Source organism: Ammospiza nelsoni, chromosome 18 (genome assembly GCF_027579445.1).
Source record: "Ammospiza nelsoni isolate bAmmNel1 chromosome 18, bAmmNel1.pri, whole genome shotgun sequence".
Classification (NCBI taxonomy): domain Eukaryota; kingdom Metazoa; phylum Chordata; class Aves; order Passeriformes; family Passerellidae; genus Ammospiza; species Ammospiza nelsoni.
In genome coordinates, this window is record NC_080650.1 from 760,897 (window position 1) to 785,348 (window position 24,452).

The 24,452-nt window shown below is 46.0% G+C and overlaps 1 protein-coding gene across 1 annotated transcript in view; it reads left to right on the forward strand.

Moving 5' to 3' along the window:
• Positions 1–24,452, forward strand: part of LOC132081425 (transmembrane protein 132D-like) — a 185,319-nt gene that overhangs the window by 28,266 nt on the left and 132,601 nt on the right. The window contains exon 2 of the mRNA XM_059485140.1: positions 12,635–13,523. Within this exon, the coding sequence (XP_059341123.1) occupies positions 12,635–13,523 (889 nt within the window). The remainder of the gene's footprint in view (positions 1–12,634; positions 13,524–24,452) is intronic.

A 24,452-nucleotide genomic window follows, 5' to 3' on the forward strand; every position in this document is an offset into this window, starting at 1 on the left:
GGACGAGTGTCTGTGTGGGTTTGTGTCTGTGCACAGCCCAGGAACAGGCACTCAGCACATCCCCACTGCAGAGATGAATGGTCTGATGTTTGCCTTGGTGGTGAACCTATGGAATTAATTTTAAAGGAAACATAAATGCTCTCCACTACATCCCCAGAGCCTTTTAGTTGCCTGTCACTGCAGCATTCACAGGCATGGGGCAGTATTAGAACTCCTGTGCTCCAAAATCTGGGGTCTGGGCTGCTGGTGCTGGAAGGCAAACAGTGCCTGGTACTGCAGCTCCTACACCTGTCCTGATGGAGCTGGACACCTTTACAGCTCATAGCAGAGCTGCAGCTAACACCAAATGTACCACATTCTATTTTCAGACTGGTCTAATGGAATCATAGAGACAGCTGAAAATTGTGATTAGTCTAGCACTTAGTCTGGGACTCAGCGAGCTACAGCTGAAACCAATCTTCAAAGAGTTTATTCTTTTCAAGTGCTTGGAGAGTTGTTACTTCATCGTGAGCTAATGCTCATGAAGTCAAATACTTCCTCTGGTCCTCGTCCTCTTAGCAAGTTTATGAGAACTTTTGGTCTTTGCTTCTTTCTTTCCTCCCCTTAAGTAATAAGAAACCTCTCTGCTCAGGTCTCAATCAGCCTGCACACCAATTAAGCTAATTGGCAACACATTTGAAACACTCCCTAATTACAGCTGCAGAAATTTTCAGAGAACAACCTTTCTGCAATTTTTCCTTCAATCAAAATGTAAAAAGCAATAAACCCCCTGCAAGTCTTAACTCTTCCCTGATAAGACTCTTGAAATGCTTCCAGAAGAGTTTGGTCAAGTGAGCCCTGGGCTGTGTGGCTGCTGTGGCTGCTGTGGCTGCTGGAGGTGCCATGAGGAGGTTCCCAGTGACTTTCCTCACAGGGAATCTCCTGTGAGTCCCTGTGTGCAGGCAGGGGTGTCAGGGAAGGCACAGCTGGACACAGCTGGTGCCAATCCGAGCGCTGAGCAGCATCAAAGCTGGAGAAGGCTCTCACAAACCAGTTTAACTAGGAGCAGCTGTGGGGTTTTGCTAAGTCATGCAATCAGCCAAACCATCCCCAGGTGTGCCTTCTAATTAAATGCAGAGTTCTCCCTCAGTCCCATTCCTTTACAGAGCAGCTCCTGCTCACCTTTCTGTGTGCTGTGGCTTTGAAAGGACAGCGTGTTACACAAGGCCTGCAGATCCTGGTTTTAAACAAAGTGAGTGGTTTGGGGTTCCTTGGGTGGTTTTTTACCTTTGGTTGTGTTTTAGTGGCAGAGAATTCCATCTATCCAAATTAAGACATTACTAGTAACTGTTGCTACTTCATTTGCTATTATAAAAAAGGCTGAGCTACTTTGGTTTATAAATGAGGCTGATGTCATCTTTTGTTTCATTTTTTGACCCAAGCAGGGGAAAAAAGTGCATCTTCTCTTTTATTTTTGTATTTCCTGTGGGTTGCTGGTTTTATGTGTTACCTCTTTCTATCCTGCATTATTTCTACTGAACTGCCTTGCCTTGTTTTCTGTCTCAGGAGCCTTTCCCAGCTCCAGCCTGCTCACAAAGGAGCAGTTTGTTGTGTGAAGGGAGCACTGCTTAGGCAGGAATGGCACATAGGGGGGAAGCCAGTGACTCCTGACGCTGGGGAAATGCCAGCCTGTGACCCTCAGAGGGGCTGGAGGGCACCAGCCCTAAGGGTGCTGTGCTGAATGAGGGGTGCTGGCTGCCTTGGTTCTGAGAGCAGGGATGTGTGGTGCCTGTGGGGCCAGCCTGGGCAATTCCCTGCTCTAGGAACAGAGCCCATGGTGTTCCACAGAGCAAGCACTGCTCTGCTCATAAAGCCTGAGAGCAGGGATGTGTGGGGCCAGCCTGGGCAATTCCCTGCTCTAGGAACAGAGCTCATAAAGCCCTGAGAGCAGGGATGTGTGGGGCCAGCCTGGGCAATTCCCTGCTCTAGGAACAGAGCTCATAAAGCCCTGAGAGCAGGGATGTGTGGGGCCAGCCTGGGCAATTCCCTGCTCTAGGAACAGAGCCCATGGTGTTCCACAGAGCAAGCACTGCCCTTCTCATAAAGCCCTGAGAGCAGGGATGTATGGTGCCTGCGGGGCCAGCCTGGGCAATTCCCTGCTCTGTACCTCATGGTGACACTCTTCACCTCTTACAATATTTCCTCCCAAGGTATTGCCAGTGCATCTGCTTTGGCCTCCTTCTGCAGGTGGAGTGGTTGAGTACTGAAATTCCTTCCCATGTGTGGAGTTCCTCACTTTCAGTGGCTGTGGGATCACTAATGCTCCTTGCTATTTGTACAATTTAAAGCACTCAAGTCTTAAATTTTATATGTGGCACCTCTGTGAACCATATGTAATTTGGCAGAACACTTTTAATATGTCATCTTAATGCTTCTGATTTCCTTCACTTCCAGTGGTTTGTCTTGGTTGATTTATTCCTAGATATTTCCTAAAGTGCCTGGCAGTAAATGTCTGTACATTGTGTGATTTGTTCGATCAAGTCAAACCATTTCTCAGGGAAAGGGGTCTGAGGTACTTGCAGACTGTGTACATGGATATGTAAAGAAGCTTATCTTAATTTGTAAAACAAGAGATAATAATGTAAGTTAGATTAAGTAATCAGTACTTTCCGTTTGGTCTTAATTATATATTTGTTGTGTTCCAAATACAGGTTTAATCCTTCTTTTTGTTATGTAATAAAACAACAGTTGGTAGTGATTTGTGGATTATGATAAATAAGCATAGAAATATTTGCTCAACTGTTTATTCCATTTATCCAATGATTTGATTTTATCCAGCTAGGAGAATGAGAGGTAGCTGCTATGTTCAGGAGCAGCCACTCACAGGGAAGCAATGTCAAGCTTTAAAGGAGCTGCCTTTGTTACGAATGCACTGAATTAAGAAAATTAAAAATTCCAGTACCTCTTGCACATGCCAGTGTAATAGAAAGGTTGTGGATTAAAATGGAGATGTAGAATTACTTTTCTGAGAAAGGAATATTCAAAAAGTAGGATGGAACTTAAGAAGACAGGTTGGAAGCTTTAAATTTTTTCTTTTCAATTTTAAAATGGTAACATTATCCTTTCCTATGCCTTTATTATGGGTTTTCTTTCCCTTTTGTAGTGCTGGGGTGCTGAAGGTATTTCACTTTGGATTGACCTGAGAGAATAGTTTTTAGGTTTTGATTATTTTGGCTTGGCAGCTGAAAAATCAGTTATTCACACAGACTTAGAGCAGAATCTATGAAAGTGCAGCAGCAGTTCTGTAAATGAACCCAGCTGCACCAGATGCAGCGGCCAGGGCAGGTTCCAAGTGGAGCTGAAATGGGGTAATGCCTTTCTGCTGGGCTCTTCTTGCACACACATCCCACCATCTGTCCTGCTCCACCTGGCACACACTGCTCTTTATTCTGGAGACTTCAATTAGAGAACTTCAGCTTTTCATCTCTTATTTGCAAGCAGTGATGTGAAGCATCAGTCAATTACACAATTGTACAATCAATTTGGTGCAGACTTGATATACACAACTTAATATGTTTGCTTGCAGCAGGGTTTGCACTCAGCTACACACAAACAGTGACATGAAATGTGAATTGAACTGTTTCAGCTGTGCACATGCAGATACTCCCAGACTTGGTGAGGATAATTGGCTGGAATGTGTGGAGAACCAGCCTTTAAGGGCTGCCTGTGACAGGGGCTTCTGTAAATGTGGAGACCTGCTTGGCAGAAAGGGCATCTGTAATTTGTTTTAAGTGTGCTGTAATTGTTTCTGGGCTTTCCACTGTGTGTTTTCCACCACTGCTTCTGAAATCTCCTGGTGAAAGCTGCTCAGTGGGACTAGAATGCAGAGCTATTCATGTCCAAGGAGCAGGGATTTTAAGTATCTAAGGTAATTGTAGGGTAGGGGAAAATAACCTGAGCTGATGAATATCAGAAATCCTCCACGCTCTCCAGGAGGAGCTGTCCTGCCCTTAAAGCACCAGAGCAGGCAGCTCCATGCAGGGGCATCCTCCTGGGGGGTTCTGACTGTGACACCCAGCTAAACATTCCAGTTTCTGGTCAGCCTTCAGGAAAACAAGGTGTGTGTATCTTCTCTGGTGCCCTCCAATTTCCACACTCCTCAGGTATGAAAGGTGCCTGAACAGGGACCCATTTCTATCTTCAGCTCTTTCTGAGAGCACACTCAAGTATTTTTAAACTGCACTTTCTTTATTGAATGTAAAATGTGTGACAGTAAAGTATTTAATGAAATATTGCTGGGTTTATTGAAATTTCTGGAAATTTACTGCATAAACCAGCGCTGTGGTGTTATTTAAATAAGACTTTAAAAGATTTTCTTAATTTTTTTTGGTCTTGTTAGTGAATGTAGCCATTGAAGATCAATATTGTAATTGTTGGTTGTAAAAATTCAGTATTAGGCACAGAGCCTGCAACAAGATGTAGAGTCACGATATGGATTAATAAAATTAAAATGAATTTAAAACCCCCCATACTCTGCAGAGGAAGAAGGCTCAGGCAGCAGCCACAAGCACTCTGTGCTGCAGTTCCCAGAGCAGGGCTTGGCTTAGGGTGCACAGACATGGGTGCCTTAGGAAAGGGCAGCTCAGGACCTGCTCTGCTCCTTCTGCTGACTCAGGTCTTTGTGGAATGCTTAGGATTCTTGTTTCCTCCCATCAGTAATGGCCTGGTAGAGAACTGCAGCCTCTGCACAGCCCTGGGGTCCCTGCAGAAAATGAGGAGGGGATTCTGCAGGCACACGAGACATAATTCTGATTGTCTGGTGAGCAGTGTAAGGCTGTTCTGCCAGTCCTGTACTTCTGTCTGTCGTGAGGAATTATTCAGTTGATGTTGGATTCCTGGCACTCCGCACTCCTGTTACTCAGCCTTGCTTTTCTTTCTATCGGTTCCCAAACATAAATGCATGAAGAAACTGTGTTTAAGTCAGGATATTCTTGGCAAGTATTTCAGCTTTCTAATTTTGTGGGTGTTCTTTTGCTCATATGTTTGACTATGTTTTGTTCTTTACATCTTTGCAATCTTCATGTATTGCTTTCTCTGGAAGCAGAGCCATAAGTGAGGAGGGGGCAGGGCAGAAATGGAGACACACGGAGTGGTGCTGCTGAAAGCCTCAGACATGTCAGTCTGTTGGGCACAGCAGCTCTGGTCTGTCCTTTTGCTGTTAGAGTTCTTCAGCTTGAAGTGGCTCTCTGCTGTCCCTGTGTTCTTCATTGCATTCTCCTCTCCGGGCTCATTAAACGTGTGCCCCAGGGGTGCAGGAGCAGGGCTGCTGTGTGTCAGGAGGGTGAGGCAGGGAGCAGAGCTCTGTGCCTGCTGCAGCAGTGACACAGAGGAACCACGGTGCCTCTCACCTGTGTGGTACCTGCAGCCTCTCACCTGTGTGGTGCCTCCCCAGTCTCACCTGCAGCCCTGGTGCCTCTCACCTGTGCGGTACCGAATCAGCTGCAGCTGATGGCCCGGGCCAGCCCTCCGTGCGTACTGCTGCCCTGTGCCTGGACTGTCAGTAATCCTCCTCTGCCCCTCCTTCCCTATCCCCCAGTGCTTAGTGTGGCTGTGGGTTTGGTTTATTTATTGTTTGCTTTTTTTTTCCTGATTTTTCTCACTGTAAACTTTGTGGTGCCCATTGCTGCTTTGCCCTTTCATGTTCAGGCTGACATCATTTTGTGAAAAAGTGTCATATCCTTTTATCTAAATACTTTTCTCTGTAACTATTACTTTGCTGCCTTTTCAGGTGGGAGCTTGCCTTTGTTATAAGATCTTTCTCTGATTGTTTTTGTATCACTTGGTAACATAAAGATGTATGTGTTCCTTGGAGGCCTTTTAATTTAAATTATTTCTTTATGTGTCTGTCAGTGTGAATAATAAAACATCTTCAGGATTGCTCATCTCTCTCCTAATGAATGATGAGGTGTCATGTGTTCTAATATCAATGATTAATTTACAAAAGTTCGAATAAACTTCAGTAAAATGCGATATTCAAAGAAAATATTGTGTCATGAGAGCTGAGTGCTGTTGTCAGAAGGCTTTGTGTGCCTGTTGGTGAGGCCCATGAAGGCAGCTGGGGTCGCAGAGTGTGTGTGTGAGGGATCCCTGCCCAGCCCTGAGCTGGGTGCCAGGGCAGGCACGAGAGGGGCAGCAGCAGTGAGTGACCCCAGGCTCTGGGGCTGTGCCAGCACTGCCTGCTCTCGCTGCACCTGTGCGGGCTGGAGACCCCTTGGTGCTGACACTGAGCTGCCACAATTGCCCTTTAGGGCAGCCCCAAAGCTGCTGGGGTCACTGCCTGCTCTCGCTGCACCTGTGCGGGCTGGAGACCCCTTGGTGCTGACACTGAGCTGCCACAATTGCCCTTCAGGGCAGCCCCAAGAGCTCCTGATGGTCAGGCCTGTGAGAATGATGCATTCCTGTTGGCTTTGGTTTATTGCCCAGCTTTGGGCAGAGTGGCTCATGCCAGGGCCTGGGATTGTTTCTGTGCTGCTGGTTCTTCTCTAGTGGAGCAAGAGCTCCCTTTGCAGAAAACCTTCAGAATGTAACAGAACAAAGCTGTGCTTTGCTGGGCAGGCTGTGATGTTTCCCCTTGCAAAGGCCTCTGTTCAAACACATCAATAATGACTTGTCTTTCTGGTCAGGCAGATCCTCATGAAGTTTAAGCATCTTGGCTCAGAGTACTTCCTTCTTTGTCTGACTCAACACTGACAAATTCTTGGTTTCTCACTGCAGAGGTGATGCTTGGTAGTGTTCACAAAAAGAATGATTTGAAAATGTGCAGTCCTTTTAGAAGTGATGGTGCAGGTGATTTGTCTGCATCTTTGAGAAGTTCAGTTTGCTTTATTCAGCATCTGCTGTTGCTAAGTGTGTATTTTACTCTTTAAAATACTTGAACTTGTTTGACATTATCTTACAAGAAATGAAGAGTCACCTTTTCACCAAGAAGCTTTTCAGTGTGGTCTGCAGCCTTGATGTCTAAATCATCTTTCCCTGACTTTCTAAAAAGGTCTGCCGAGAGATGCAGAACTGGAATGAGAGTTGGAGTGGCTGGGGGAAGAGGGAGAAGTTGGCAGGTTGGGAACAGCATTGCTCTTGGAGAAGAATGATAATTTCCCAAGGATGAAACAGTCACAGGGAACGTTATAAAGTGAAGCAGGCAGAGCAGTCTGAAATGCTAATAAGGAGAGGACTTAAAAAGAAATTGGCGATTTTGGGCCTTGAAGCCATTTTTCTTTTTAATTTGTTACAGATAAATGCATGACTCTTGGGTTGCAAGGTTCTATTTTTGCCTCCCTCTTTGTGACACATCGATTTGGCCTTATCACTGCTCTCTGGGTACTTGCCCTTTAGAATGCTGCTGGCTCCCAAAAGCAGGAGGCTTTTTTGGGAACTGTTCTTCAGTGGTGCCACAGCACAGGGAGGAGAGATAGGCTGCATTCTTTGATTGCTGATTATGCTGATTTTCCTCTTCCAAGCAAGTGGGTGAAGAATAATGGGAAATCAGTGTGAATAGTGACAGTTACTGGCTAGTGATCAATTGCTGTTTCAGCCTTGTGTTGCACAGCTGGGTAGGGAATGTTGGGATCACTGGAGAAGTCTAAATGCAATCATGCATCCATAAGGAGAGGCTCCTTTGGAAGAACGAGCTCACCTGCAGGGCAGAAACACCCTTGGACTGCTGCTGGGGCAGGGGGTGACCCTCACCCTGTGTCTGTGCTGGGGGTGATGGCTCAGCCTCCTCACCTGCCTGTGCAGGTGTTCAGCAGGAGGGTGGGCTGGTTTGGTGGAGGTTGGGTTTTGAGTATTTATTGTGGGTTTGGGGTTTTTTAATTTTATATGGCAAAGCAGGGGAAGTCTACAGGAAAATCAGACTGGTTTAGTCCTCAGCCTCCCCTTACTTCTTGCCACTGTCACAAAGCTGCTGGCAGTAAAGCAAAGCAAGCCTTAATCCAGAAGTGAAAAGTGCACTGCTGAGGAAGCTGAAGCTGCCACAAGGCTGGCAAAAGAGGGAAGATGGGGAATCATCCTTGGGAAGCTCCAGTTTGGCTGTGGAGGATGCTGGAACCTGAGCATGGAACGGGACAAGCAGCCTACAAACCCTTCAGGATGGAAATGATCCCACTCAGATCTTCAGTCTGAACCCTCTCTGTCTGTTGTGACTCAAAGGGGCAGAGCAGATCATCCCCCTGGTAAAAACTGGCTGAGCTGCACCTGGGGAGGGACTCACTGTGTTCATAGCATGGCTTTAAAATGCCTCCCTTTTGAGCATCAGCAGCTTCAGCCCCTTAACTGGGTTAAAGCTGAAATACCTTAATTTTTCAGAAGTGAGCATGAAACTTCATTGGAGCAGACATCTCCCACAACATTACTTTCCAGAGCTGAAAATATATCAGGCTAGCAAATTTTTTTTTCTCTATACTTTTGCTGAAATGATTTCAATTCATAGCAAACCTAGAAGAGCAGAAGTGTTCAGAAGATTCAAGGAGAGCAGCTGAAATGAACTAAAAAGGTAAAATTTCTGGCCTTGCTGAAAAGAACCACTTATCTCAATCCCCAAGATACAGCAACAAATTCCATCTACTGCATTACCAGCCTGAGCCTGCAGCTGGGAAGGCAATTTCCCTAAGAAGTTGTTCCCTTCAATCTACAAGAAAAAGACAATTTACTTTTTTTTTAATAGTAGCATTATGTAATTGATTGGAAGATTTTTATATCTCATGAATGCTGGATGATTGTGGATTGAACTGTTTTAAAAATAAAGAACTGTGAGGGCTGAAATCCCAAGGATCTGGGAATGGAGAACGGAGTTAGTGGGCTGGCAGATTCCTTCAATTTTCTGAAGCCATGGTCAATAACTGCAGTAGAGCTGAGCCCTGAGGAGTGGTCTGAGAGCTGCTGTTCCATGACACTGGAGAAATAAAGGTGGGAGGCCTTTAGCCAGGGTGCAGTACAGAATGAGTGCCCTCATGAGCAAGGCAGTGTGACTGAAAGGTGGGTGCAGCAGGGGCACCCAGGTGGTGCTGAGGGATTCGTGCACAGGCTTTGGCTGTGCAGGAGCAAACTGGGCGTGCTGCCTTTGCCTCAGATGCTTTCAGACTCACTGACCTACAAATGGTTTGCTTCTGCCATCAATGGCAAGTGTTTGTTGAACTGCATCAGCCAGAGGAAGGTTCGCTAAGGACACAGGACAGAAAACCATCCTGTGGTAGCATCTCAGGTGGCCACAGAGTGAAATCCTGAGCAGCCTCCACAGCAGGAGGAGTCAGACAGTCCCTGTGGCACTGTGGCACTGAGAAATGGTCACTCCTGGCACGAGCAGGGCACCACCACCAGGGCTGGCTGGTTTCCTTACCCTGCTGGATCCTCTCCTGGGAGCAGTGCTGCTTCTTCTGCTGCCAAGGTCTCTGTGTGGAGACGTTTCCAGACACAGTGGGACAGCAAAGGTCATTTGCAGTTCTTGAATTTATCTTTTGTCTTGATGCTGTTTCCTTAAGAGCGCTTCAGTTCCCCACCCTCTGTTTTGTTTGATGTACTTACAGTGAGAGAGTCACTGTGTCACTCTTGACTTAACATCCAGGTGGGTTATTCCTGTGGAACTTGGGTTATGAGGTTGTACATGGAATGTAATATTTAGGATAGATTATATAATTTAAACCTTTAAAACATTGCTTTTCTGCTGAGTCTCACTCAATAACAAACAAAATGGTAATCTTCTGCAATTCTGCCTTTGTAAAAACATGCATAATTTTTTTACAAAAATAGTCATGCTTGTAATTAAGGATGCTGATAGTTGTTTTTGTATTTAATTTCCTATCCTTCTGAATCCTTAATAAACTTTTACGGTCAAAATCCAGATGGTACAGCAGAGCTCAGTGTTGTTTTTGAGACTTTTTTTTGTTTGTGCTGATTATAACTCTCCCCAGATAAAAGTTTAAAATGGTTTGGGTTTTTGGCCTTTGGCTGTTTGGAAAGCTGCTGGCAGCTTCCAGCACAAACCAGTTCAAATTCAGTGTGCATTCCCAGCTGGTGCTGGGGGAAGGGCACTTTGAGGGGACCAGTTTGCCCCTGCCCAGAAATGGAAAGCCAGTGCACTTATTCCAGCTGTGAGGGTGGTTCCTATTTCCATAGGCTTTCCATTCACCGTCTTTTCCTTTATTTTCCCTGTTTGTGTTGCTCTCCTGTTCTGAAGAGCCACTGATTTACAGAATCTGAGGAACATTGTCCTGTGGGGATGGGGAATGCAGAGGAAAAGTTTTTAATTCCTCAGATAATTAAGCACTAAAATAAATGATAAAAAAATTATGAGGCAAAACACTCTGTTAATTTTAATATAAAAATAATGTACTTTTCCCTGTGGACCACAAGGGAGGGAGCTGCAATCAAAATAAGGGGAATAAAAAATTGAATACTCAGAGTTTTTTCCTCTTCAAGTTGCTTCTTTGATGCCTTGCTGTGCTTTGCCAAGATGTTTGGAGGAGAATGAAATGAGTGGAATTTATAAATGGGGAAGGATGCTGTGGGCTGGGTGAGCTGAGCAGCACACGGGGTCGAGCTCCAGCCCTGCAGCTCACTGCCCCAGAGCCAGCAGGGCAGGCAGGAACCTTTGCTGGAGCATTGTCCACAAAAGGGGCTTGAGAAGCTGCACTTGCTGTCAGTCAGTGTCTAGAGAAAGAGTGGGAGCTCAATGCTCAAAAGGCTAAAATGAAGGTGGTTTTGTGTGTAAGAAAGCTCTGCAGTTACTCTTTATTAAAAATGATCTTTACAGCAGATCTCGGATGAATTTGCCCCCTCTGGGGGGTCACAGGATTTCAGTGCTCCTGCAGTTCAGTCTCAGATGCTGCTGTGTGCTGGGGCCATTTTCCTGGTCCTTCAGATAGACTTGATTTCCAGTGCTTTGGGGTTTGAGGGGACCTTAATTAAATTTGTAATGTAAGGTTTTATCGCAGTTGTTTATTGGAAGAGGAGTTCCTCATTTTCAAGATGTATAGAGAGGGATTTTGTGATGCTCTGAAACTCTTGTGTAATCTTTCTTCCTGGCCTCTTCCGTTCTGAAATGGGTTCCTTCTGAGTGGAACCCTTATCTAGGGTTAGTTGGTTTCAGTTTGTTGCTGATTTTTAGGGGATTTTGTGGATTATCTTCTTTTAAGAAGCCAGATAGTTTTTCTTTTTCATCTAGAAAGTCTTTTGCTCTTTTTTTTTTTTTAAACTTCACTTTGTTTTGCATTATGTTAGACCTGGAGACCCTAACCAAAATCACAGCTTTGGCATTTTAGGTGCTGCTCCTACATAAATAGTAAGATATGTTGGTTATGTTTGCAGTCTATAGACAAAGGGTAAGGGGAAAGAAACAGTAATACTCTTTATTTTTTGGACGTAGAACAGCAGCACAGGAAACGGGGCTTGTCTGAGGTTGGACAGAGTGGGCTGCAGCACCTAAATGGAAGATTCATGGTTAGGAGTAAGTGGCATCAATTTAGGCCACCGCAGCACTCGTGAGCAGATAAATATTTAGGTTAGATGCTGAACAGAAAAATAAAGACTACTAAAGCATTTGTGAATTAGAGCTTGAGAAACTGGGTTGTCTTTGGATACCTTTGTCCCCTTTCTGAATAAGGGTAAGGATTTGAGTTTGCTGTGGGGAAAATAAAAAGGCAATTTATTTCATAATTAGGGTAGAGAATGTGAGCACAAAGGTCAGCTGTTCAAACGGGAAAGGTGACACTGTATTTGCATCTGTATTTTTAAAGTTTCTGTATTCTTTGGGACTGCCAGCTCCTAGAAAGGATGCAGAGCTTGCCTGACTCAGGTAATTGCTGGCTGGCAGAGTTAAAATAGGTGCCCTGCAGTGGGAGAGGCTCGGGGCCATTGGAAATGTTCTTTGTGTGCAGTGATGTACAGCCTCCAGATAATGCAGCTGGATGAGGGGGACAGTGGAGGGTTAGGCAACAATGAATCCTGAGGGTGATTTACAGAAAAACTCTTTATTCATGTGTAAAGTGAAATAGAGGGGACTCTAAATTGGATGCAAATACAACTCCTTTTGAAGTCCTCCCAGAGTGATGTAAAGGAGCTGTTGTGTAAGTGCCTATTGTGCCAAAAATTTTTAAAGTGGAATTCAGCCTTGTGTCGGCAACCATTTAGTGTCCATGTATTGCTTGAGAGTGCTGAGAAGGTTGAAGTGAACTCTGGGCCGTCCATTTGCAGCATCTGATGTAAAATCATTGCATTGGATTCCTGCACAGGTGGAGCTTGCTGTAATGATCAGATTTTTCAGATGTGCCTGTGCAGTGATCTGGGGTTGCAGGTGCTGACTGGGTCATTTTGTCTCTGATGATAAATGTTCGTTGCAGTGGAGATGTGACCTTTGGCACGTGTAAACCTCCACAAGCTACTTCCTTTGATCTGGCTGTCACGCAGAATGTACCGTAAAGCATTGTCCTCTAAGCTGATTGGATAAATCATGTCAGCCTAGGCCACCTCTGCCTGGACTGATGGAGTTTATTGCCACTAATCCCAGCTGCAGCACCATCTAGCCCCTCAGTAAAGTCAGCCAGGTTATGTCACAGTATGACCTGAAGATCTGATCTCTTAAACTCTGCTTTCCTTCCAACAGTGACCGAGAGTCGAGGGATCCTGGAGAGCATCCAGAGGTTTTCTTTGCTGCCCACGTACTTGCCGGTGACCTATCGCATCCACAATGCCGATGTTTCCTTCTTCCTTAAGGAAGCCAACCAGGATATTATGAGGAACTCCAGCTTGCAGTCCCGGGTGGAATCCTTTCTGATTTACAAATCCAAGAGCCCCCCCATGTTAAACGCCAGCTATGGGCCTTTTTCCATTGAACAGCCAGTGCCCCAGGACTTAATGCTGTCCTCAAATCCCTTTGGATCCACCAACAAGTTCACGTACAACTGGAAGCTGCAGGCCTACATCCTGAGCAGCAAGATCTACCTGAGCAAGCCGCGGGTGCAGGTGCTGTTCTACATCGTGGGCAGGGACTGGGACGAGTACAGCCCCGCGGAGCGGCTGCCCTGCCTGCGCGTGTTCGCCTTCCGCGAGACGCGCGAGGTGCGCGGCAGCTGCCGCCTGCGCGGGGACCTGGGGCTCTGCGTGGCACAGCTGGAGCTGCTGCCCAGCTGGTTCAGCCCCCCCAGCGTGGTGGCTGGCCGCAAGAAACAGCTGGAGAGGTCTGAGGGGAGCCCCGTGGAGCTCTACTACTCCATCCAAGCGGGGGATGAGAGAGGGGAGTGCGCCAAGGAGGACGTCAGGAAAAGCAGCGGGATCCGCTCGGGGCGCAACGACATCGACGAGTCGGGACCTCCCCTGCAGAGGATCGGAAGTGTTTTCCTTTACCAGACACATGCTGCCCCTTCTTTAACTGAAATGAGATTGGATAATAATATTGTCATCCAGTACGCACCAAAGACCGTCAAGCGAGGGGACATTCTGACTTTCCTTGTGTCTGTTGCTAAAAACTCCACAGAGGATCAGTTCACGCTGAGGTAAGGCTGCTTTGTGTTTCTTGGTACCTTACTTTTAGTTTCTCTGCTCTTGGAAGTCACTTTCTCTGTGTGAATGGCCTAACAGTCCATCAGTTGCTGCTCTCCAGTTCTCACTTTGCTCTGTCTGATACCCCTCAGACAATTCATACAGTATCTCATGGAGTGGAGGCCTTTTGCTGAAGTTCTCCTTTGAGGAATGCTTACAAAAATTGAAATGATAGAGCTGGGACATATCTATGTACTAAGAGGCGATAACATCTAAAATTCTTGAGAGCTGGAGTTTGCAGTTCTCCTAATCTCCCACTGGACTCATGTTGAGATTAATGAAGCTTAAATCCACAGAGTTATTTACAGGAAATGAGCAAGAACTGGGCATTTAGGTAGGATTCACATGTTTCAGCATCTCTCATGTTTCAGCTTGTTGTAAGCTCTGTTCTGTATTGCAGGGTGTCTGAGGTTCCTAAAGGTTATTGATCTACCAAAACAATTTCTGGAGGTGAGAAACTACCCCGGGGGTGGTGGTTGGTGTTTGGATGTGACATCAGGTGCCACATTGGTTCACCTCATTCTGTCCAAGCACTGAGCTGTTCAGGGGCAGCTCCCTGTAAGCACCTGTACAATCCAAGCCAGACCAGCAAGGACTGGGCTGGGGCATGGAGCAGGTGTGTGAACTGTCCAGTGTCTTTTCTTTCCAAGCTTGCTCCTGTGTTCAGCACTGTAAACTGTGGGGCTGATGAGTGGGAAATCCATGTCTGCAGAGAATATTCCATTTTTGATCCCTTACCAATGACTCGTGCCACCTCTTCCTGAGCTGAAGGTCAGTGTCACACTCTGGCTTCTGGGGTGAGACTGATTTGTCTCAGGCGTTTGTTCTAGAAGTAGTGAGTGTGCCAAAGCTCCCAGAACGTTCCTAACACAGCAGGTGCATCCTAGAGGGAGCAGTGCCCTTCCCACTTGTGCAATGCCACAGGCTGGGAACTGCGTTCATACCCAGCTGTGCTCAGCACCAGGGACACCTCGGAGCGGCCACCTAAGAAACCCTGAGAGGAAACTCCTTTCTCTGGTGGTTACACATCTCCCATGCCAGGTTGGAAATGGAACATTGATGGGCTCACATGTCTGCCTTGGCTGGAGTAAGGATAACTCAAATCGGGCACCACTGGCCTCAGTACTAAGAGCTCAACTCAGTAATTTTTTCCCCTTCCCCCAGGGAGATTTGTGGGGAAATGGTTTGCCCTAAAATCAGGACATTTTCCCTTTGCAGGTGTGTGATGTATAAACTGAATAACCACAGCGCTTGGTTGCTGACTCAAGGGCAATTATTTCTTTTTCATCTGAGGGAGGGCAAGCACATCTCCTCACCATATCATCTGCTCATCTTGTGAGTCAATCCAAGATTTAAATTGTGTCCTGAGTACTGATTTCAAGCAGACAATCCAAGTTCCTCATAGCAAGTGTTAAGGGATGGCTTTGTCTTTATTCTCTGCACTAATGACTTAATCACAGCAGCAGACATGGCAACTTCTACATTTGAAAATAGCTTTAAATATAAACATTAAAGAGCAATTAAGGTAAAAAATGTTTATTGTTTTTACTCGGTAAATGGAGAGTCTGAGAGATCTCACTTCAAAGCTTCTCTGTTTCCATGAGCTGTAATCCATTAAAAGTGGAGCTGGTTACAGCCATGATAATTGTTACATATGGGTTTATAAAATTTTCAAAAACCTTGCTTTGTTTAAATTAGAATGAAAATGCAGCACCTGAACTTTTTAAGGAATACTTCTAAAATGAATTTTCTGGAACAAAAAGGAAAAGATGTGTTTGAATTGTAGCTTTTTATTCAGAGATCTAAGGTAGCATAAAACAAAAAATAAGCTAAAAATAGGGAGTGAATATCAGTTCAAAATGAAAAGTGTGGCATTCTTGTCTTAAAAACAGCACTTTGGTGTTACCTTTTAAAAGCAGACTTTTGTAACAACTTGCTGTTGCTTTCTTGAGTTTTGATTTCTCGTGACCTCCTTTTCTGAGAGCACCTGGCTTTCAGACTGTAAGCTGCTGCAGTGTCAGAGTGGGTATAATATTGTTTAATTGTGCTTCTAGGGAGCCACTCCTCCCTTGGATCTGGGTACAGCATCTCTGAGGGGTTTTGGGTTGGGTTTTTTTGGTCAGAATTGTGATTTCTGTGTTCATCCCTCCATGGCATGTTCTCCATCTGTCTGGTCTAATTCTGATCTTTTCTGATAGAGGAAAAGATCTCTTCCCCCTCCCCCAATGTAATTGCTTTATGAGAAAAAATTAATACAATTTTTATTTCAAACCAGTCCATTATTTTTCGAAGTTCTGCCTTGAGTGGAAGCAAGATTTGGAACTGTATTCATGAAGTGAGGCCAAGGGCTGCTGGCAAAATGCTTTTACCACTGCTTTTGCTCCAGTGGACTGGAAACTATGGCTTGAACAGATGGAAAATATAGGATATACAGGTCAAAAATGAAGGAACAGACATGCAAAACAGCCAAAAGTAAAAAATTACTCATCACTACTGAGTATTTTCTGGTTCAGAACTATTGTGCCTAGAGAAACCCCATCCCCTTTCTAACAGGAAATTGTCTTCAAGGGGAGCCTTCTAGAAACTTCTGAATACTAAAAGATTTAGGGAAAAGTACCCTTGGTTTTTATCTTGTGCTGTTCTGCACAAGGGAAGATTTAGAGGTGTGAATGTGGAACTGATGGACTGTTTTTAATTTTGGGAAAGAGTTGGCCCATAAGAGCCAAGGCCTAGGTTTTGTTTTTTAATGAGATGAGAAAATTAAAAATATTTGTCTTGACTCCATATGAGTGTAAGAGATGGAGCAAAGGAAGGAGATAAAATATAGATGATGGGTAAATATGGAATATTGCTGTAGCTTGAAAGCTTCAGCTGGGCCTAAGGAAACTGAGGGATTTCTCAGCCTCATCCAATGCTTGCTTCCCCTTTTTCCCCTTCTTTTCCTGTGCTGCTGGCCAGGGATGGCTGAAGGCTCTTCCTTCCCATCATGGGTGCTGAAAGTTTCCTGGTGTTCGTAGAAAATATTCCAGTCTGCCTTGTTTTGCTGTTTTTCTGCAGTCTCATGGTGCGAGTATTGGAAACTGAAGTGAGATCTTTATTGGAAGCGTTTTTGCTGAGAAAGGAAATCGTGAAGTGTAATTTCACGCCAGTCCTTCCAAATGCTCTCAGCGATTCCAGCCTCAAAGCTCCGGTGTAGCCCAGTTCCAGCTCCTGTTTGCAGCACGCCCCAGTTCCGCTGGGATGAGCCCTGTGCTGTTCCAGAGCTGGCAACGCGTGTGCGCGGGGACCCGCAGTTTGGGCTTTGCTGAATGCGCCCTGCACATGCAGCTCTTTCTTATTAGCTTTTGTTTGTGTTGCTGGGCCTAATAAACATAACCTTCTGATTTGTTTTCAAGTCATCAGGATTGATGCTTTCTGCTCGCAGCCTTTTAAATTTGTTTTCCTATTTCTGGAGATGAATCAGCAAAGAAATTAGAGAGCTAGAATTGCCTTAAGCTACTGAGTGTGAGGCCTGGATGCATTCATGAGTGGAAAAAACAGCAGCTTTTTTACATTTATTCAATTTCTAATTATACTTCATGAGTATTCTCCAGTATTGGAGGTTTACAAGTTTCTATTTCAACCTTCAGTCATTCCCTGTGTGAGGGAATGACTGAAGGTTGAAATAGAAACTTGTAAACCTCCAATACTGGAGAAAAGTAAAGGGTTTTTTATAAACTATCAATGCTGTTTCTGCATTTGTAAACCCAAATTGGGGTTGGACATCTGTAGGTACCAGTTTTATAAACTCTTGGGAAGCTTTGTGCCTTCCCTCTGGTATTTTTAATGATGATAATTGTGGGAATACAGGGACTGGTGTGGAATTGTGGTGGTGGATAAAGCAGTGCTTATTGATAATGGGAAGATTTTCTCCAAAAGGTCCCAAGAGTTTATGTAACATGAGCTTCTTATTCTCTGTTTTATCTAACAATCAATGGACAATAATCCAGCAAACATGAAAAGGGCTGCATAAATACATGAGGGGAGCAGAGTCCAGATCATTAGCACTCAATTTACACAGCAAGAACATTTGAACAAGACTGGCATTTTATCAAATTGCTTGTGTGCTCTTCTAGGGCTAGGCTAAATCAAATCTTATTCTTCGTGCTGAGCTGAATCACATTTAAATAGCAGAAACAAGTGGTGATCAGGAGGGTTACCAGCACATAAAACTGAGATGGGCTTTTCTCTAGGCCTTAGATTATGTGGCTATTTCATGGTACCCCAGCCCTGAACTTGTACCTCCTCTGCCAGATTGAAAAGAATCCTATTGTACACTTTTTACTCCTCCTTCCATAGCTCTGGTCCTGTCAGTTAAAACATCCTTGTCCACATTCTGGTTTAAACAGCTTCTGAAATCTCATAGCTGATTTTTCCCCCCCTCTTCTAACTATGAGAGAAAAGGGATTTAAAAAACCCAAACAAAACCTAAATTATCTCTTCTTTTGAAATCCAACCTCTGCGTTTCAGCTTTTTCACTGCTCAGTCCTGATGTAAAAATAAGATTGAGGTAGGCAGGAGTCGGACGCTGTGACCTAAGAAGACAAGAGTCCTGTGTCTTTAGTGTTTTGTGACAATAACTGGTAATTTCTGTATTGTTTTGTGACAATAACTGGTAATTTCTGTATTGTTTTGTGACAATAACTGGTAATTTCTGTATTGTTTTGTGACAATAACTGTTCTTTCCCAGCAGGAGCTGGTCAGAGGTGTTTGTGCAGCAGGGCTGGGTGGAATCCCCCCTGTGCTGCTGCCTGGGGAGGGGCTGCTCCAGCTGGCCCTGGGGGTTTCTGCTGTCTTCAGCACACTGTGCCAGTAGGAATTAACTTTCATGGCCTGTTTATGAGCTAGTCAAGCAAATATAATTTTTTCCGTCTTCTGGATGGCAAAATAGCTTTCCTGCACTGCTAAGTGACTTGCTAATGGCCCAAAATTGTCAGTGGCACTGTGGAGACAAGTGCTTCAAAACTATTGACTTCCAGGGCACTCTATTACCTCCTGTTGCACTTGCAGATTATATTAAGAAGAAAATAGTTCCTTCTGTTGAAATTATTCCAGTTAACATCCTCTGCCTTGAGAATCAGCTCACATTGCCTGAGCAGGTGTCAGAAAACTGAGAGACAGATCCAGCAAAGCATTACCCACATGAGTGGCCTTTGCAGCCATCTGTTATTTCAGGTTTATTGCACTCGAGGCCCGTTCTCCTCCTGTCAGAGCCGTCCCAGAGCCTGGCCCAGGTGTGCCTGGAGCTGTGTGAGCAGCGTGTGGGGGCCACTGGGACAGCCTGGGGTCCCTGTCCCAGGCAGGCTGCAAGGTGTGTCCTGCTGCAGGGACTCTGCCTGCCTCCCCTCCTCATCATCGCTTGGAGACTGCAAACATCAGGGAGCTCTTGGCCCCGGAGCTGCACCCTTTGGGACTGCGCTGCTGCCTTGCTGATCGTGCGCTTCGCGGTTCTGGTTCTGCTGCGCTCTGTGGGATTGGGCTGGGGAAAACTAGCTTCCAGTGTAACTCATTCATTTAGGGAGCCGAAGAACATTAGCAGAAATCAACTGAAGGTGGTCATAGCTGGGAAATACAGGTCTGGGTTGTTTTGTAGGTGGTTTGTTTAGAAAAGGGGAGGTTTAGGGCACTACAAATCCCCTAGTTCGTGGAACAGGTGTCAGAAGTGTTGTTTTCTCCCCCCAGACCTGCTCAGTTCTCTGTGCAGAACACGTTAGCAGCTCCTTTGTGTCAGAAATGAACCAATATGGGAGGGGCTGTCAGGGCTGTGCTGGTAAAGGCAAGACAGATGGAGAGGGTGATTGGCACTGACAGGGTGTGAGCTGCCAGGGTGCAGCTGCTGCTCCTGCCATCCATCACACTTGGGGACACGTCACACCTGGGATGTGCTCAGTGCCACTGCTCAAGGGCAGGGACTGCAGGTGTGTGAGTGACACAGGTGAGGGACACCCAGGGACTGCAGGTGTGTGAGTGACACAGGTAAGGGACACCCAGGGACTGCAGGTGTGTGAGCCCAGGTGAGGGCACTGAGGGCACTGCAGGTGTGTGAGTGACACAGGTGAGGGACACTGAGGGCACTGCAGGTGTGTGAGGGACACAGGTAAGGGACACTGAGGGCACTGCAGGTGTGTGAGTGACACAGGTAAGGGACACCCAGGGACTGCAGGTGTGTGAGTGACACAGGTGAGGGACACCCAGGGACTGCAGGTGTGTGAGTGACACAGGTGAGGGACACTGAGGGCACTGCAGGTGTGTGAGTGACACAGGTGAGGGACACTGAGGGCACTGCAGGTGTGTGAGTGACACAGGTGAGGGACACTGAGGGCACTGCAGCTGTGTGAGTGACACAGGTGAGGGACACTGAGGGCACTGCAGGTGTGTGAGTGACACAGGTGAGGGACACCCAGGGACTGCAGGTGTGTGAGTGACACAGGTGAGGGACACTGAGGGCACTGCAGGTGTGTGAGTGACACAGGTGAGGGACACTGAGGGCACTGCAGGTGTGTGAGCCCAGGTGAGGGACACTGAGGGCACTGCAGGTGTGTGAGTGACACAGGTGAGGGACACTGAGGGCACTGCAGGTGTGTGAGTGACACAGGTGAGGGACACTGAGGGCACTGCAGGTGTGTGAGTGACACAGGTGAGGGACAGCCAGGGACTGCAGGTGTGTGAGTGACACAGGTGAGGGACACTGAGGGCACTGCAGGTGTGTGAGCCCAGGTGGGGGACACTGAGGGCACTGCAGGTGTGTGAGTGACACAGGTGAGGGCACTGAGGGCACTGCTAGGCACACACGTGTGACCTGTGCAGGGATTCCTTTGTTCATCAGCAGCGGGCATTGCACACCCAGGATGTGCTGAACGTGTCCTTCCCAGCCCCTTGCACTTCCCTAGTTACTGCTGAAAAGTTTAGAAGCTCTCTTTTTAGCTGTATTTTGTCTGAATGTGTAAAAATACATATATACATATTTTGTCTGAATATGTAAAACATTCTCATAAAATTTTGGCTCAAAGAACTCTTCCTCTAATATTCCAGTAAAACACGAGATCGCATCCAGGTAAGGATTTTTTCCTATTTCCAAAGTACCTCTAAAAATAAAGGCTAAGTACACTGAGGAATAACAATTTTCATGGGAGGCAAAGTAATACTTGATTTGAAATTATTGGAAATGTTTGACTTTTCAAATGTTGCTTTCACATTTTTTAAGGGTAACATTAATCGAGGATGAGCACACTCATGTGAAATGCATCAGGCAATCTCAAAGTGCATTTTTGATCACAAAAAAAAATATGGAACATTAGTTTTCTACTTCTAATGGCAAATCTGAGCCCTTTCAGATTTTAAGGTTATTACTTAAACAGGTCTGTCAGATCCTTGTAACATCTTGTAAACCTTGGTAATGAATTGTCCTGTCACTTTATCAGATGTCAGGCTGCACAGCATCAATCACTTTGCAGCAGTTTCCTCTCTGCTGCTGGTCCCTCCTGGAGCCCTGGGCAGGTTCCACACACAGCACAGTGTCCCAGAGCCTGCTGTGAGCCCTGGCTCCTGCTCAGCCCTGTCTGTCTGTCCTGGCTCCTGCTCAGCCCTGTCTGTCTGTCCTGGCTCCTGCTCAGCCGTGTCTGTCTGTCTGTCCTGGCTCCTGCTCAGCCCTGTCTGTCTGTCCTGGCTCCTGCTCAGCCCTGTCTGTCTGTCTGTCCTGGCTCCTGCTCAGCCCTGTCTGTCTGTCCCTGGCTCCTGCTCAGCCGTGTCTGTCTGTCTGTCCTGGCTCCTGCTCAGCCCTGTCTGTCTGTCCTGGCTCCTGCTCAGCCATGTCTGTCTGTCTGTCCTGGCTCCTGCTCAGCCGTGTCTGTCTGTCTGTCCTGGCTCCTGCTCAGCCCTGTCTGTCTGTCCCTGGCTCCTGCTCAGCTGTCTGTCTGTCTGTCCTGGCTCTGCACCCCTCTGTGCTGGTGGTGCTGCATGCCATTCCCCACTGCTCTGCTGTGTGTTTGTGCCTCATTTTCCCGGCTGCTGCCTCCTCCCCCCTTCCTGTGGCACAGAATTCCCCTGGGAATGGAGTGAAGGGAGCTGCTGGTACAGAATCACAGTTTGTGCTGCTTGATCTCTCCAACCCCATCACAAAGAATACCAATAGTAATGGCCCGGGGTGGATAGTTCATTGCACAAAATAATTGATGTGTATTATGGTAGATAGAATCCGATCTAAATCTATAACAACTTTAACTGGTGAAACCAAGCCCTGGCTGTCAGTGCAGAGGTTTTGCCTGTGGGATGTTGGAGCTGCACAGCCCGAGATGCTGGGCATCGTGGCCAGACTGCTGGGGCCCTTGGACCCTCAGTGCACTCAGGGATGTCCTTGGGAGCTTCACCTCTGGGGCACAGGGTGGGTGATGCATTTCTGTGCGTGATATGTTATATATCATGTGTCATATATTCAGTAGCACTGAGAGCAGGCAGAGCTTGTGCTCAGTGTTTGGGGGAAGGTGGCACATGGGGAGCCTGTGCCCAAGCCTGAGTGCTGGTTTGTTTGAGGGCTCTTTGAGTGAAGATGTTGCCATGAAAGGGACAATTCTCCCATGTCCTGGGGAGGACAGCACTGTGGGTTTGGTGCCGGGCAGGCTGTGCCGGGCAGGAGCCTCAGCCTAGGAGTGCTCATGTTTGGCTGTGCTGCAGTCAGAGAATTGAGCTCACAAACTCTGATGTGGCCACTTCAGTGGCTCTCTGACCTCTCCAGCACTTGGCTGGAGTAAGCAGGACAGACTCTGCTCTGAACTAATGCAGGGACCCTTCATTTTCCTATTATTTTTAATTGTGGGCTACCCGTTCCTTCCTCAGCTGTGCCTGCTGGACTCAGGTGCACCGTGCCTTGTAAAGGCTCATCAACAAAAGATATCTCTTCATAAATCCAGAGATCTAATGCCTGAAAGCTCTGAAGGGCTTGGGTTTAAGAATTGTCATCTTTTTGAGGAATTGCCTATTGCAAGTATTCATTACTCAAGCTAACAGATACTGAAAATGCCTTTAAATCACCTGCTGGGTTTTCCTTGCTTGTTTGCTTCATATATTGTTTTATTTCAGGGATAGGATTTCCTGCATATAGGTCCTGAACTTTTAGAGTTGATCTATGAAGGCTTTTTTCCTCTGCAGCTGGAAATGCTAATTGACTTTGCTTTATCAAATAAAAATAAATGAATTCTGTGTTGAGAGACCCTTTCTAAACCATGTCTGTGCTCCAGATTTAGCAGACAGTAAGTGCTTTGACAATGTGTGGATTGGAGCAATCTGTAAACAGTGAAAGAAAAATGTCACTCATCACCAGCTGAAGCCATTGTTGGTGGACAGATTTGAACCCAGGAGGGGAAAGGCAATTTTGGGTGTTCCACTGTTGTTCAGAGAGGTGTTCAAATAAACAGGGAGGGCCTGAAGGGGCTGAGCTGCAGCACCAATGCAAGTTCTGGCACTATTTTTGATTAATTTTCAAAATGTTCAAAAAGTTTTTAAAAACCAATTTTTTGTGACCATACAGATGTTCAGCCCTCACTGAAACGTGATAAAGAAACCAAGCTCTATGACCTGACCCCTCTGCAGTGACTGGGGCCTTGCTTTGGGACATGCAGGCTCCTGTCCAGGGTGGCAGGTTCCAGGAATTTACTGCAAGTTTCCCAGTATCTCTTAATAATGAATGAATGGTGGGAATTTCCTTTATTGTATTATTCTAGCTTCTTGACCCATTTGTTGGAGGGAATATATTATTAGCTAAAAATTCCCAAAGTGAGATACCAGCAGAGAAATGCTCTATGCATGGCTATGAGGTCTTGTAATAATTAGGTGGATAAAACAATTTGGAATGCCTGAAAAATCTCATTATTTAGCTAGAGATGTTTAGGGTTTCTTAACCACCCAGAGCTGGTGATACTTTGCATCTGTGATGGAGGATAGGAAGTGCTTTGCTGTGCACTTTTTGGAAAACAGACTTCAAATCTCACTTTGGGAAGGTTTTAAAATAGGAAGCTGCTCACCACAGGCTTGCAAATGGCTGAACTAGGACCTAACTGAATAAATAAAGGTTGCTGCAGGGAAAGAACTGAAAGAGGGAAAGCAGGAGGGAAGAAAGGGCATTCCCCAAGATAAATTAACATCTGTGAAATAAGACACTTCTAAATGTATGCTAATGGCCTAAATGTTTCCATATTCAATTAAGTAATAAGTCCCGAGTTGGCAATATCCTCCCCAAACATTCATTTACTGAGAGAAGGCTCTGCTGGGACAGCAGAGCACCATAATGAACTGGTGTGGGCAGTAAGACAGGATAATGCCTACTTCAGAGGGAATTACTGCTTTCATAATGCAATTTACAACAAGAATTTACTTGTTAGAAGAGTTTTTCCCCTCTTCATTATGACAGTGTAATTATGGCTCCAGTGGCTCAGAATAATTTTGAGAGGAATGAGTTACCAGAGCTTTTGTACTGAGTGTTCTCAGGCACTTTGAACACAGGACCAGGGACAGTTCTCTGTAAATAATCATCACATGAAGCCCTCACAGGGCAGCAGCCTGCTTGCAGCTCTCTCATCCTCCTTCCCTGGGCTCCTCCTGCAATGGGCTTCACGTGGTTTTCCTTCTTGCAGTGTATTTATTCATCAGTTTGATATAAAATATCAGCCCAGTTCAGCACTGACAGCTCTGGTACAGTGCTTACAGGTGTGGATTTACAGGTGCTGATGCCAGTGTCACCTGCAGGGCTGGCCTGAGTGGGTAGCACTGGCCACTTTGAGCAGCCTGAATGTTCCCTGGCCGCTTCTGAACAAGGGGCTCCTTCCCTCTGGAGTTACATCCTTTCAGAATTC